The sequence below is a fragment of the Amphiura filiformis genome, chromosome 11 (assembly GCF_039555335.1).
Source record: "Amphiura filiformis chromosome 11, Afil_fr2py, whole genome shotgun sequence".
NCBI classification, from domain to species: Eukaryota; Metazoa; Echinodermata; class Ophiuroidea; order Amphilepidida; family Amphiuridae; genus Amphiura; species Amphiura filiformis.
This window is the reverse complement of record NC_092638.1, coordinates 28949862-28964395: the sequence shown is the minus strand read 5'-3', so window position 1 is coordinate 28964395 and position 14534 is coordinate 28949862. Positions and strand designations below refer to the sequence as shown.

Here is a 14534-nt window from a genome sequence, read left to right as displayed (position 1 = left end):
TGATTTTTTTTGCTCGCTGCGCTCGCATATTGTGATATTTTGGGACTTTTTGTATACTTTTGCACATTTGGGGGGTGCGACCATACCCCCCCCATCCCCCGCGTGCGGGCCTGCTCTCTTTGTCTTTATAATTGTCAGTTTCTACCCTGGTTTTTACCTTTCTTTTATCTTTTCCATAATTGTACAACTGTCAATTTTCTCTTTTTGGAGAAAATCCCAACAACCTGTTTTTTTTAAACAAGTAACATCACCTTAAAATGATACTGATACATGTATACCCAGTGTTGGAATTAAGCATTTTTTTATGCATAGCAAAATTTGCTTTCATTACTTTTCTCTTGGTACATTTGTACATTCACATACTTTAGTGTGTAAGTCTATGGCATAATAATGCTACTCAACTCCAAAATTGTGTAGCAAATTGATAAAATTATGTAGCATTTTGCTACGCGATACCAGCTATTTCCAATGCTGATACCTACAATCTTCCTCTCCAAATTTGCTTTAGGTGACTTCTCTGTATGGCTGTGGGGTGTAATGTATACTTTGCAATTATACCAAATGATCCAAAATGTGTAAATGTGTATGTATGAATCATTAAATTAGGTACTGCGCTACAATAACTTTAGATGACATTTACATTTATGTCACAAAAATTTTAACAACTTATGGGTAAAAGGTCAGGTTTAGTTTTTAAGTGTTGATATACCGTAAAACCCCGTCTACAAGCATATATAGTGTTTTTTATGAAAGCTAAATTAATTCGAAGCAAGCGTAAATATACCAAAACAATAGATTGGTCTTAAAATAATACTTGTTTGTATATGCTTGGATCCGTAATTTATTTGCTGAAACTCCATAATGGCGCCTGGATTAATGTAGCTTTCATCAGAAGCATTCTATATGCTTGTAGACGGGGTTTTACGGTATAAGAAATAAAGAAACACACACACAAAAAATCCAGTAATTGACAACTCTCTTGTCATTTCTAATTTAACAATAGCTGCCAAAACTGGATGAAGAGTGCCAAACATGGTTAGTACTGTCAGGTAAAGCTAGTGCAGCTATTATAGTCACTACACATGTAATTTTAAAAGCCCCCAAAAATGCCACAATCTGTCAAATTTCATTTCCATAATTTGTAACAACTATAACAGCCATAAATACCACAGGTTGCTAAATAATTATAGCCAACAGAATCTGTGGGCCATTAGATAAAATTAACTGTATCAAGGCATCAAATAATTTGCCCCTTTTCACATTTATATTTTGATTGTCACACTTTGGAGACGCTTATTTTGTGCAACAACAGAATTTACCTGCAGGAGGTAGATGCATCATATGATACCTGTGCATTATTCCCAGCTGACAGTTTCCTGCACTCATTGCCTATAGCTTGCCATGTAATGTAATTGAATAGCCGACTGAGTCTCATTCGCTCACTCACATGTGATAGAAAATAGATCACAAACAGCAACCAGTATTTAGGAATAATTTTGTTTCTCTAGACATCAAATCAGTCTAGCTTTAAGCTTAAAAATGATACACTAGGGCTTTTTACGAAATGCTGATTACTTTATTAGTCTGGAACTCCTTATCGATATATAAGCATAATTTTCCAACATCAAAATGTGATTTTGTCGGGGGCACATCAATATCGGCAGCAGGCCTCGAAATAAGCCAGAATTTCTGAGGGCCATTTGGGCCCTTGATCTTAAATGTTTGAGGGCCCTCACAAATTTTTGTGGGCCCGAATTTGAACCATTGGTTTTAACCTACATGTATGAACCCCACAAAAAAGTGAGCAAATTGCCACAAATTTTGTGGGCCATTTGGGCCCGCCAGATGTGTCTTTTGTGGGCCCTCACTCTTTTGTGGGCCATCCTTATTTCGAGCCCTGATCGGCAGTGATGCATATGTTGAGGCGTTTTAAGCTCCCCTTTTTAGCATTTATTTTACCTAGACTCCATATTTGTGATGTCACATTAGCAAAATCAGGGACTGTCTTTTTGGAATTTGCAGGAGAGTATTATATGTATGTAGCTCTTCTGGGGCCTTCAAGGAGAGCTGTTTAGAGCATTTACAATATAATGTAAGGAGAGAATGGTCAAATAAGGAGAGCTAAAAATCACTCTCCTACATGTACATATATATATATATAGATTTAAGGAGAGCAGTAGAGAGCTACTAGTAGAAATACTAGTTTGTAGATATAGAGGAAAATGTGTCTGTATTTCGCATGTAATTCCTTTGTTTTTGTGATAACTTAACTTGGAATAACTTTAATAATAGATTATTATTAAATACACTAAAATAAAGCTCAAGTTCATATATATAAGTGTAACCATCCCATTTACTGAACCTAAATGAGTCTATGTAACTACTTTTGCACATTACTGTATGTATGACTCTAGTCTGTGACATGTTTTATTTAAGTGAAATGGCATGCATGGCTTCTTATATTCTTGAGCAGCAGTGAGCACTTTTAAATAAATTATAGTAAGAAACTGAAAGTCTGAAATCATCATATAAATGTTAAAATGTACATCTCAAGAGAATGTGATTAGCAACTGATGATTTAGGAACAATTTTTGAAATATGTGCTTATCTAATGGGGTTTTTTTTAATCGTTCATGTATTACCAAACCTTCATTGATCTTAAATATTCCATTTTGGTTTTTGTACTTATATGAATGTTGAATCCCATAACTTTCTTTTCAACTGCATTATTTGTGCACTGGCAAAATCTTAGCCCCAGGAACCGGAATTCACCGCTTTACAATTGTCTGGGGTCAAATCCTAGCAGCGTATGTATACAACTTACACAAGAGATTTAAGATTTTCAAATATTTTGATGGCTTCTGGGCAGTTTTAAACATGTTATTCTTATGGGATCAGTTCCTAGTTAAACTTCCTTCAATACTATTACAGCTCAGGAAAACAGGAACATCTGTATTCTGTAATGCTTTCTGTATATGGTGTATACAATACATGTATATAATCACAGTGCTACAATTGGGTTTAAACGAGTGTACACAAATAAATGTACACAAAAACAAGCACGACCAGCGGAGGGGGATACAACCCCCTAAATAAAATATAAACAAAACACAACACAATACATTACTTTTCAGGATGTAATTTTAAAAGACAGAAAAAACACACAAACACAAAAACAGTAAAGCACACACACAAACCTCACACAAAACACACTCACACCCAGGGTTTTAGCTAGGATTTGTCAAGTGCCAGCCACTTTCAACCAAGGGTAGCGCTAGGTCGCTTTTTGGGGTCCCGGACCCACCAAAATAGAGTTCGGACCCCCTGTTTTTCAATTTTCTGCAAGTTCAGGGGTCCCTGCAGACCCCGATTTTTCAATCTAGCACTATTGCAGACATACCATTTATGCTGCATTTGTGCAACTCGGACTCACCAAACTCTACTCAGGACCCCCTACTTTTTAATTTTCTGCAAGTTTGGGGGTCCCTGCGGACACTGGAGTGTTTAGTTCTAGCGCTACCCCTGCTTTCAACACCTGCCTGTCCAAAATGTGACCCAGAAAATATAAACCAGGCTTTTTCCCCCTTCTACATTGTAGTGGTTCAGTCAGTTCATAGTTATACTGTCATTTGGTTTACCAGTCTTGTTTTGAGTAACGGTACGCAGAACTTATTCAAATTTCAAGGGTTATTTGTAGAATTTAGCAACTGGCAGACACATTAATCTTGTCTGCCCATCCATAATGACGGGTGGACGGGTGGCTATTCCCCGAGTCACCCCACCTGCACAGTGCACACACAACATATAACATACCCAGGTTTAGATTTATGATGGGTTTTATCATAGGTGCTCTATGGTTTTATACAATTATAACTTAAAAGGGCATTTCGTGATCCACAGCCTCATCCCCCACTTTTCTCAAAAAAGTTGAGATTTTTATATCACTGAAACCTCTGGCTACATAATGTTTATGTACAAAATATTTCTTGCAGATTAATTCGTTTAGCAAATATATCGTGAAATTTGAACGAAATTACAACGCATTGTCTATGGAGTAGTGTAATACACATAATCATGCATAACTTCATGAACGCAAAAATCGGAATCAACTGAAATTTTGGGAATAGGTTTTTTCGTGGATATCTAATGAAAAATGACATAAATAGAGGATGCTAGGATCACAAAATACTCCTGTGAGGAGTTTCTTTTTGTGCTTTGTTTAGTACACAGATCTATTAATGTAAATATTGTGCAGCAAATAACAGTTTTACATTATTTAGATAATTGTAGATGCAAGCATTGCTAGTAATACTTTTTATAAGATGTTTTACATTTCTGTAGAGCTTTGATTGAGCTTTCAATAGGATTACAAACCAATTTAATGCTATTAAATCTGCGGTTACCATGACAATTAATAGACAATAATCCAAACACTTAAAAAGTGAAGGCTAAGCATTCATTCATCAAGCTTAATTTTGATATGAAATTTGCAGTGAAATCTGCTATGATATAGTGACATAGCTTTTAAGTTGCTCCTTGGTTAACTTGTACAGAATGTATATGTACTTGCCTCAATATGTACTGATCTAAAAATACTTTGTGCACAGTCACTGCACATTATTAAAGTTACTGCAGTCTTGGCAATTCATGATCCAGTAGAATGCATTTCCCCTACAATGTAATGCTCATTTATCATTCATGTTCAGAAACAAAATCAAATAATCTGATTGCTACTCTACAATTTAGCATCTCATCCAAAGTTATGGGGCCGAATGCTTTTTACATACATGTACATTGTACTATAGGATCGATGCCTTGATAGAATTGGATGGTCCTGCTGATCAGAATTTAAGAAAGTTTCTTCACTCTGGAATTTTTTTTTCTGGGAGCTAAAATTACCCTAAAATATCAGCCACAAACTTGAGAAATTTTGCAAAAAAAAAAAAAATTTCAAAAAATTTCAGTCAAAATCAATACATTTTTGCCAAAAATGTCTGATTTTACATGATTTTAGCAAAAACTAAAAAAATTCTCCCAAAATGTTGTTTGGACCTGTAAAACAGGTGTTTTTTTGTCACCTTATCATCTTGTCACAAAATATCTCACAAACTTTTAAACACACATGTGTATACAAAACACAAATAACTTACCTTTGTTCTGCATTGATCTTGTTTGATAGTTGCTTCCATAGCAAAGTGAAATGCCGCCAAACATTTTGCCTCCCTTCTGTTAGACTCCAGCAAAGGCATGAGTCGCCTCAACCATTCACTTGATCTTCCTTGTATATGAGCCTTATCACTCTTTGCAAATAATCCAGGATCGTGGGAGGTTACAAATGGCTCCACGAGTTCCAGCGTTCCTGAACTGACCACCTGACGTTCTATATCCTGGTTGGCGGCCAATACGGCTCGGCAAGACATGCGTAGTACCTTATGCTGTGATCCCCGCTAAACGCAAGTGGGAATAACCATTCGGAGGCACGAGCTTCGATCATTCGCAACTGATTTGATGGTCCTCCGTACATGGCACAATTTGCCAGCGCCATCGCGCAGTGACGTAAGGTAATATTATCGTTCATTCTACAGGTGTACAGAACAGCTTGCAGACCACCGCGATCGATCACCTTGGTACACGTATCTTCTGAATGCTTAAAGAGATTCTCCAGGATTCCCATACCAATCTGTAACAGTTTAGTTTCCGCTCGACAACAAGCCAATTTCACCACACTATCCAATCCATGTCGTACGACATAATCACGGTTATCAGCTGTCATGATCTGTTCCAAGAGCTGCGCAGAGCATCCCTTAAGTTCCTTTTCCTCGGACTTACAGTTTGAAAGAATCAAATCTAATCCTCCATCAGTCCGCATGGTATTACTGATGGCGTATGCAAGATCACGTCCGTACTTTGGCGTGGTCCATGCACCATCTACCATATCGTACAACTTCTTGGTAATTTCAATAACGACTTCTTTGTCATCTGATTTCAAACCTATGACCATCTCTCTTGTTGTCACAGTAATCGCCTCCACAAAGCCTTCTCCACCATTTGGGGAGCTTGGCGAGATTGGGGATGATGGCGACTCCATCTTATTAACGGGCTGACTGAGACTTTTTGATGATTCTATTTCCTTGTAAGTGCCAATCATGAGAGACACCGGAGGAGCAGATTCTGCTATCTTCTCATTCTGTTTTCCTTTCTTGTTTGTACTTTCCTTGTCTTTGAATTTCTTTTTACTATTCTCCGATGAGATAGTACGACTGCCTGATGATCCCATAAAATAACCCGGGTACAATAATCACACAAGGATGATGACTGGGGAGGATTTAGCAATATGGATAAATTACTTAAGAAATCCTTCAAAGGGACTTAAAAATATTCCAGTTTGGGTGTAAGATTTGATGAAGACTTTGTGTACAATAGCGTATTTCAGTATAGATGTCCAAATAATCCAATATCAACTGTTGAGCCTGGTGAGAGAATGAAATCAACATTTACATGAACATATAAAATAACAAGTATATATTTTTAAACAATTAAAAAGAAACTTAATGTGTTTAAGTGATTAAAAAGAAAAGAAATTGAACAGATAACAATAATCCTGCAAATATGTCAATGATGTGACTTACATTTTGTAGCCTATTGTGCACACCAATTACAAGTGTAATGAAATCTGCTTACATCATGTAACATGTACATTTATCATGCAACTGATATGACCATCATTATGACTGCAAGCAAATTCACTACGCATAATTGTACGTACTGCACTATAGACCTTTTCAAATCAAAGTTTTCCTAAGTTTGTTATGGATGACCCCGTTTACAATTCCGGGTCATCGACGCTAACGCAAACGCAACTATTACGTCTGAACACAAATCTGCGTGAAAGACATGGTCAAGCGCGAGCGCTGGGTATGGCTTGCGCAAGCGATTGATATTAATATTGCGAAGCCGAAGACCAAATCAAATGTGCCGCAGCCCGCAGACGACAAACATTTGCATTTTTCTTTCTTTTACTGTCAAAGTGTGAAGTGCCAAATAGTGGAAGTGTTAGTTCATTACCTTTAGAAAATATTTCTCTGTGGTGACTCATGTTGATTTTGGCTAAGAAAAAAAAAAAAAAAAAAGCGCAGTGATTTATAGTGCGCTACGCACAGGCACAACGCCTGACGTTGATCCACAAGCCTCAGCACACTTTACAGGTTGTCGCTGACCACTATGGCCCCACATCATTCCACAAACCGTTAAACAACAAATCAGGGACTTTGCTGCTTCAAGAGCGCACACCCTAGACATTCCACAAATAACCATCGCAACCAGGATCAGCTCCCGAGTTTCGTCTGACGGGTTACAACGAGACAAATTAGCAGTGAGTTCCTTGTCCAGGGGAATTTCAAGATAACTCAATTTTTCCACGTGAGTGTATAGGCACCGCCAGGGTTCGAACCCGCAACCTCTCGTACCACATTCGAACGCCTTATCGATTGAGCTAACTTGACTGCTAAGCCTAAATACGTTTAGGGATTCAATCATGTTTCACCGTTGTTCATCACCGATTAACAACGATGCGTCCGCATCGTCCGAGTGGTTTACTTTGCGAGGGCAGCTTTAGTAAAGTAAACCACGCAGACGCGCCGGACGCGAGTTGTTAATCGGTGATGAACAACGGTGAAACATGATTGAATCCCTTTCAACAACGAAACAAGCTAAAGATATCTAATTCACATGATTCTTTTATTCGGAATGTCCGTTTGCCATTACCACTCAACCTTACAAAAAGATTGCGGTATTTTTCTGTTAATATCAGCAACAAAACTAAAGAATAAAGCGGTAATATTTAGCTGCTACCGCCAACATAAGAGAGTTCATGTTTAAGCATATGTTCCAGGCATGACGAATTTTACGTGCTTATGCGTAACGCATACGCATATTAAACCTTGCATTCGCGTATACGCTACTGGACTGTGGATTCATCACAGATTAACAACGGTTGGCTCCTGTACAAAGGTATAGTTGTTGAATATATTTTCACTCACAAAAGGGTCATATGTGATTCCGCTTGATTACTTGTGCACCAATTTGACCCCTAGTTTACTGCGGTTTTCCGATCTTGATTTGAAAAGGTGTATAGTATTCTACTGTACACAGTATATTGTACACAGTAAACACTACTATAAAGTATAAATCTACAACCAAACAGGCAAATGATAATAAACAGGCAACTGTACTGAGCAGGTTAGGCATGTTAGGTAAGCTTAAAAATCTACCTTGTGGATGACGACATTCAGCTCTTGAAAAAGCACTTACATCATGAATCGGCCATAGAATTCCAAGATCCAAATTCATGTTATTACCTGCAAAATTGTAAGATAGTTGAGGACGCTGTAAGCTGAGAAATCATGATAATGTTTTGCATCACCTGCGCCGCATCTCCTTTGCAGATGACAAACACGATAAATGATTGACTGTGTTATTTCACTGAGGGCGAAGATACTGTACAGGACAGGCGTGGCTCCAGCGGGCGCCATGGCACCATCAGTATTCAGCCAGGGGGGGTGGGACATACTTCTCTGGCAATTCCAGGGCAATCCCGACGGCAACACCACGGGAACACGATTTGTTTTATGCGCATGTCTAGCGCATGCGCATTTTGAACAATTAGCGATGTCAGCCGTTAAAAACAGCCTGTGATCTTCAATCAGCTGATCGTAAATAAACAATCCCGGAGTTGACCAGCTTCAACGCACGGTTACAATCGAATCGTGACAATGGGAATTAAATCTTTACTCCCAAAATTCAAGAATATAGAAAATAAAGTTTCTGCCAGGGTTTCTGCCGCGGATTTGGGTGGTGAAGTACAGGCATTGACGCATCAATTTATGGATCTATACACTGCTGCACAACCTGGAATTGATCCACGAAAGTAAGTTAAGCTTAAGCTTATTAAATACTATGTAATGTAGATGGTATACCATCTACATGTAGTGAAATTTGTTATGATCATTTTAAATCGGGTGTGGTGCTGAATCCAGTTACAATTTTGTAGATCTTGTGGTTCTGTATTAAATTATGATGTGAAAACAGTTGAAACGCAACATCTTCATAATTGACAATGGTCAACTTAGACCATTTAAAGCAGAGCCCCTCATCTAGACGAACACGGAGAAACAAGTCTCCTTTCACCCTTACTAAATCCACCACAAAGAAGGACAAATACAAATATTCCCTTATACCAAGAACAACTCCAGAATGGAATCTTCTACCTGATTGTACCAAAGAAGCGCCTCACTTAACATATTCAAAGGTCATCTGAAAGACATGAGCATAGCTACGCTTATTAGGGACTCACATTATGACTAGCTGCTGCTGTGAACTTCGTCCCTTTGCGTGATAGCCTACAGAGGCGTTTGCAGAGTATCTAACCAGAACCAGAACCAGAACCAGACATATTTCTCAAGAACCACAATTATTTACAATACTATTCATATATTAAGAAATTATTTTAAGTGTGTGACTTGTATTCGGTGATGAAGGAAAGGATTAAGGGCTTATTTTTCATTAATCTCCTATTCTAAACCATGAAAATTGTCTTTTTATAGCTGCGTGACCAAAAAAGCATCCTGTACCGTTGATTGGTTTGAATGTTACCTGGTCACATTCCTAATGAAGTAAATTTTTAAGAATACATGACAAGATAGACATGACAAACCGTTCCTATGCCAACCTGTTCTTGCGTCAACCTGCACCACATTTTTTGAAGGCAACTCGTCACTGACCAGTGACCAACCTGTCCCTTGCTTGCTGGAGGGAATAAAGCTAAGGTAGTTGACTATATATATTGTCAAGGGACAGGTAGACTATGTTGTCAAGGGCAGTGGTGTACCGTGTATTGGGGTCACTTGTCAGAGCGGGCAAAATCCTGGTGTGCGGTAGATTTACCCGGTCACAGGGTAGATTTTCTCAGGCAGAGGTGTAAAATATAGGCTGATTTAGCATAATTTTTCAGGTTTTCCTTCCTGGTCAAAGCCATGGGGGGGGGGGGTGCAGAGTGACCCCTGCCACAGATACGCTACTGGTCAAGGGGTGGGTTGGGATAGGGACAAGTTGTATATCCACCCATTTTTATGTCACTTTTATGCAATTATGGTTCTTACAGGTATGGTATGTCAATGATTTCTGCTAAGCAGTAGATGTGTTGGTTAGGCAAAATGTTACGCCCATAGTTGTTTTTTGACGGGAAGATCGAGCTACAAGCAAAGCAGCACACAAAGGAAGAAAGAAAAGGGTATGTATTAATTCATCATGAATTTACATCTTCATTCTTGGTAATTGAAGTTAAAAAAAATCAATCTCAAAAGATATGTACAATGTATGTGAAACACTAACATTCACTTTTTTTGGGTATAATCGCGAATTTAAGGTTTGGCCACGAATTTTAAGATTTTTCCAAGATACCCATTTTTAAAGTATTCATTTTCCAAAAAAAACCATAAGTTTTCACAAAATTGAAAGAACCCATGGTGATCTGTAATACAATCCATGCAGAAAAAAGTACCGGTACATAGAAAATAGACCATAGCAGAATGGTAAACTGCATATCCGTCAATACATGCTTTTTCCATGGGAAATGAACTTTGCTGCTTGGATGATGTCACGATGAGGTTAGCATTTATTGAAAAGTGTGTACTGACGGATATGCAGTCGACCGCCCTCATCATGCGCATATTTTGGGGGGCTTTAGGGCGCCAGCCCCGAAGTCAAAGCAGGGGTGGCCAAATCAAAGGGGCAGCGGAAGAAGAAGGGCCGGAAGAAGGGGTGGCAAAAAAGAATTAGTAAAGAAAAAGGGCGGAAAATTTGAAAAAAATTGTACTATATATCAAAATGTGTTAATTTTAGGGCACTAGCGCCTAGAAATTTTTTTTTTTTGTTCTTCACTTTTTCAAACGACCGTAAAAAATTGGGGCAACCTTTTCGGGCTGCTGAGGAAGGGGGCAAATTGAATTTTCTTCAGCCCCCGGTAGGGGCGGCCACAGTACGCCACTGCTCATAGGACTTAATTTTAACGAATTCAACTCTGCTTGCGTAATTTAATTAAAAAAATGCAAATTTGAACTTTTTGCGAAAAATGCACACATTTTGGTAATATTATGGATAAATCACACAAATCAGGAATTTTGTGAAATTGATGCGCAAAATTTACTCTCAAAAATCATAGATTTTTCCGGTGCTTACCAATACAGTGTAGTTCGTAAGTACAAATGAGGGCACCAAATCTTGTACTTGTACTGTCTGTTTGTGTTTGCTTGTTTTTTTACGTCCAAGTACTAGATTTTCCTTGGGTAAAGCTCAACCTCACTTTTGTGAAATTAATCAACTAGAGGAGTTTATGCATGCATCTAATGTATTATGTACCTCAATTTTCCTCAAATTTTGATATCTAAATTTGCATTTCTTTCTTCATGTCATCAGGAGAAAAAGACAGGAGAAGGCTAGAGCCCTGCACCACCATGCCACACAAAATGAGTTTGCAAGTAAGTCTATGATGTATGACATGTACATTGTACGAGGGGGTACCCAGAAGTGAAAGAGCTATTTTCATGAAATTATGTCAGTGTAATCACTGGTCCTAATATGTACATTATGGTTCAGAAATGGTCTCATAAGTATAAGTTTACTTTCTATCCAGATGGCACTAGGTGGTCAGTAGCTAGGCGCATAACCTGCAAGATGGTGAAAATTGAGGAACGTAGCGTGATTGAGGTTCCTGCATTTGAAGGGTTAGGCCTACAATGCTCATAAAATCTATGATGAAATGAAAGCTATCTACGGTGATGATTGCCCATCATATTGCACTGTTGCTTTTTGAAAAAGGAATTTCCAAACTGGCCACATGTCCCTCACAGATTAGCCAAGAAGTGGGCGTCCATCACTTATGGATGGCGCGCCACAGTGAAGAAACTCAAGAAAGTGGAGGATCTTATCATGAAAAGGTAATGCGCCTACTGCCCATCTAGCGCCACCTGAAAAGAAAGTAAACATACTTATGAGACCATTTTTGAACCATAATGTACATAAGGACCAGTGATTATACTGACAAAATTTCATCAATATAGCTCTTTCACTTCTGGGTGATGTCAAAAACTTTTGGATACCCCCTCGTATATACACATGTGTCATAATCATACAGTAAAATCGATTAAGGAACCGTTCACAAACACTTGTTGGGGGCCCTGATGCAAAAAATTTCATCATGAACATTTTTGGGCCCCCTTTTCAGATCTCAAAATTTCAGGGCCCCCTTTTTCACATGAAAATTATGGGTCAACCCCATATACTCAATTTTCCCGGGAAAATTTGTGGTCAATTTTTTCAGAGCCCCTCACCCCCTAGAAGGGTCAAAACTAAGAGCCCCCTTTTTGCATCAGCCCCCCCAACAAGTGTTTGTGAACAGTCCCTAATGTAGACAATTCCATGATCATCCACCATGAATGGGCTGCAGTTTCAGCCATGTACATTGTATTTTAGCCACTGATTTTTAGTTTACTACACATAGGGACACAACTCATTAAATAATCCAACCCAAAAAAACCTGCTGTATTGCTAACATTACAACCCTTTTGTAGTGAGCAGCCATGTGACTGCAGGGTTAAGGATGTTGTGAAAAACCTGCATTATATTTAAATACAATTTTAAATCATCATTTTTTGATTTAAAATGCTAAATATGTAATTGGCCCATGCCAAGTAACTGTGATTTGGTAGGCAAATGTACATTGTATTTATTACGGCAAACCCTTGCTCATTCATTTGTGATTAAGCCAGTCTCCGGAAGAGACTATAGTTTCAGTCACAGTTTTGGTCACCTTACACCTTCAAATGTGCTCAAAATTTACACTGATGTAAAAAAAAAAGATTTCTTTAATTTAACTTCATGTGAGGAAAATAGTTGTGAATTTTTGATAATATATTTTTCTGTGTGCCCTCTTGTGGCTGTGGTGTACACCTCACACCTTTGTGCGGAGAATGTCAGTGGAAGTTGGAGCTACATGTAAGAAAGCGTGAGTACCGGTACCTCAAACTGCTTTGAAATGAATTTGAAATGTTGTCGCTATAAACAGTGGCATTTTCATAATCACTTGCACCATTTTGCCAATGTTTGCCACCAGCAGTAATTTGTCTCCCAGAATATCATTGTATCCTACGTATCATTTTCAATTTGCAGTAAAAACTTGTTCGATGTGAAACAATATTTTATTCTATTTCTTTTTAAATTTATAGGTTGGTGTGTGTGGTAAGGCAAAAGATTGACCAAGCCCTGGAAACTGATAACTCAGGCAACTGGTAGTCAGGAACCATATTTGAGATCGAAAAGTTGCAATAAACATTCCTCTGCGAGTCTGTGTACTGGTGTACTACAGTGCCATTTGTGGCAACAAGCAATCGACAAGTAACTTTTAGATTTTACATTCCAATTTAGAAATTAAATCTAAGCAGTGGACTGTGACAACAAGTGTTTTAGGATTAATATTATGAAGCTCAGTTACACTACCTGATTCATATTGGGCTGCCTGCACAGATACACCATCGCTGAGGTAGTCGGAGGTACATGTACTTGGCTGGTACTGTGCAGTACCAGGTGAGTACCAGTTTAGAACCAGTGCAGTACCACTGCTGGTGGATCCTGTGCAGTGGCATAATTGGTACTGTGTAGGTACTTTGTGTGTACCAGTCTGCAGATGGCCAAAATAGGAATCTTGTAGTGATAGATTGGATAGACAGCTGAGAACATCATGCTTGTAAGCTTTTAGGCTTTGGGTTGAGCCTTTTGTTTGAGCCTGGCCCTATCAGGGCCCGAGCTTGCGTCTGCCCAGACCGACTGGTTAAATAAACCTGCAGGGGGTCACTCCCATTGTGGTCTGTACATCTCCCGCGATAATCAACTTTTGAAATGCACCCTAAACAAGGATTTAACCCTTGTCTAAAACGATACCCTAAACAGATATCACACGCCTGTGTTTCACACCCTAAACATATACAGGGATTTTGTTCCTTGCATCAAATTTCATACCCTAAATTTCATTTCCACGTATTAGCCATTGCAATTTTGCTACCCTTTTTGCATGTTTTTAACACCTTAAACACGATACACACGTATCGTGCCTACCCATGAAAAACTACCCTTTTTACGCATTTTATTATCGCAGATGGTGTACATGCCACAATGGGAGTGACCCCCCCTGGGAAATAAACAAATTTGTTCTTGGTTAAAAAACACAAGAGCAGTCATATCATGATTTAACCTAAGTAGTCCTCCATCCCCCAATTAGTGCCCCACACTGAACTCTTTTGACTCAAAGGTGCAACTAACCCCATGCGCCCATACACTCAATTTATTTCTATTATGTTCTCAGAATCTTCCTTCCTATACTTTGTACAGAGTTAAAGAGTCCAATATAATCAACACTTGGACTCAAAACTTGGACTGTGTTGGATAGGCTCACTTTTCCCAAAAAAATTGTTTTTCACCATTTT

The 14534-nt window shown here is 38.5% G+C and overlaps 1 protein-coding gene and 1 long non-coding RNA gene across 2 annotated transcripts in view; one reads left to right on the top strand and one right to left on the bottom strand.

Moving 5' to 3' along the window:
* LOC140164681 (NAD(+) hydrolase SARM1-like) overlaps positions 1-8443 on the bottom strand; it is a 70572-nt gene extending 62129 nt beyond the window's left edge. The window contains 3 exon segments of the mRNA XM_072188033.1: positions 5151-5410; positions 5413-6470; positions 8271-8443. Coding sequence (XP_072044134.1) covers positions 5151-5410; positions 5413-6277 — 1125 coding nt within the window. The 5' untranslated portion in view covers positions 6278-6470; positions 8271-8443.
* A 1795-nt stretch (positions 8444-10238) lies between these two features.
* LOC140163978 (uncharacterized) lies at positions 10239-14152 on the top strand. The gene is made up of 3 exons (XR_011860450.1): positions 10239-10288; positions 11473-11534; positions 13281-14152. It is a non-coding gene; the product is annotated as an uncharacterized lncRNA (long non-coding RNA).
* The last annotated feature ends 382 nt before the right edge of the window (positions 14153-14534 follow it).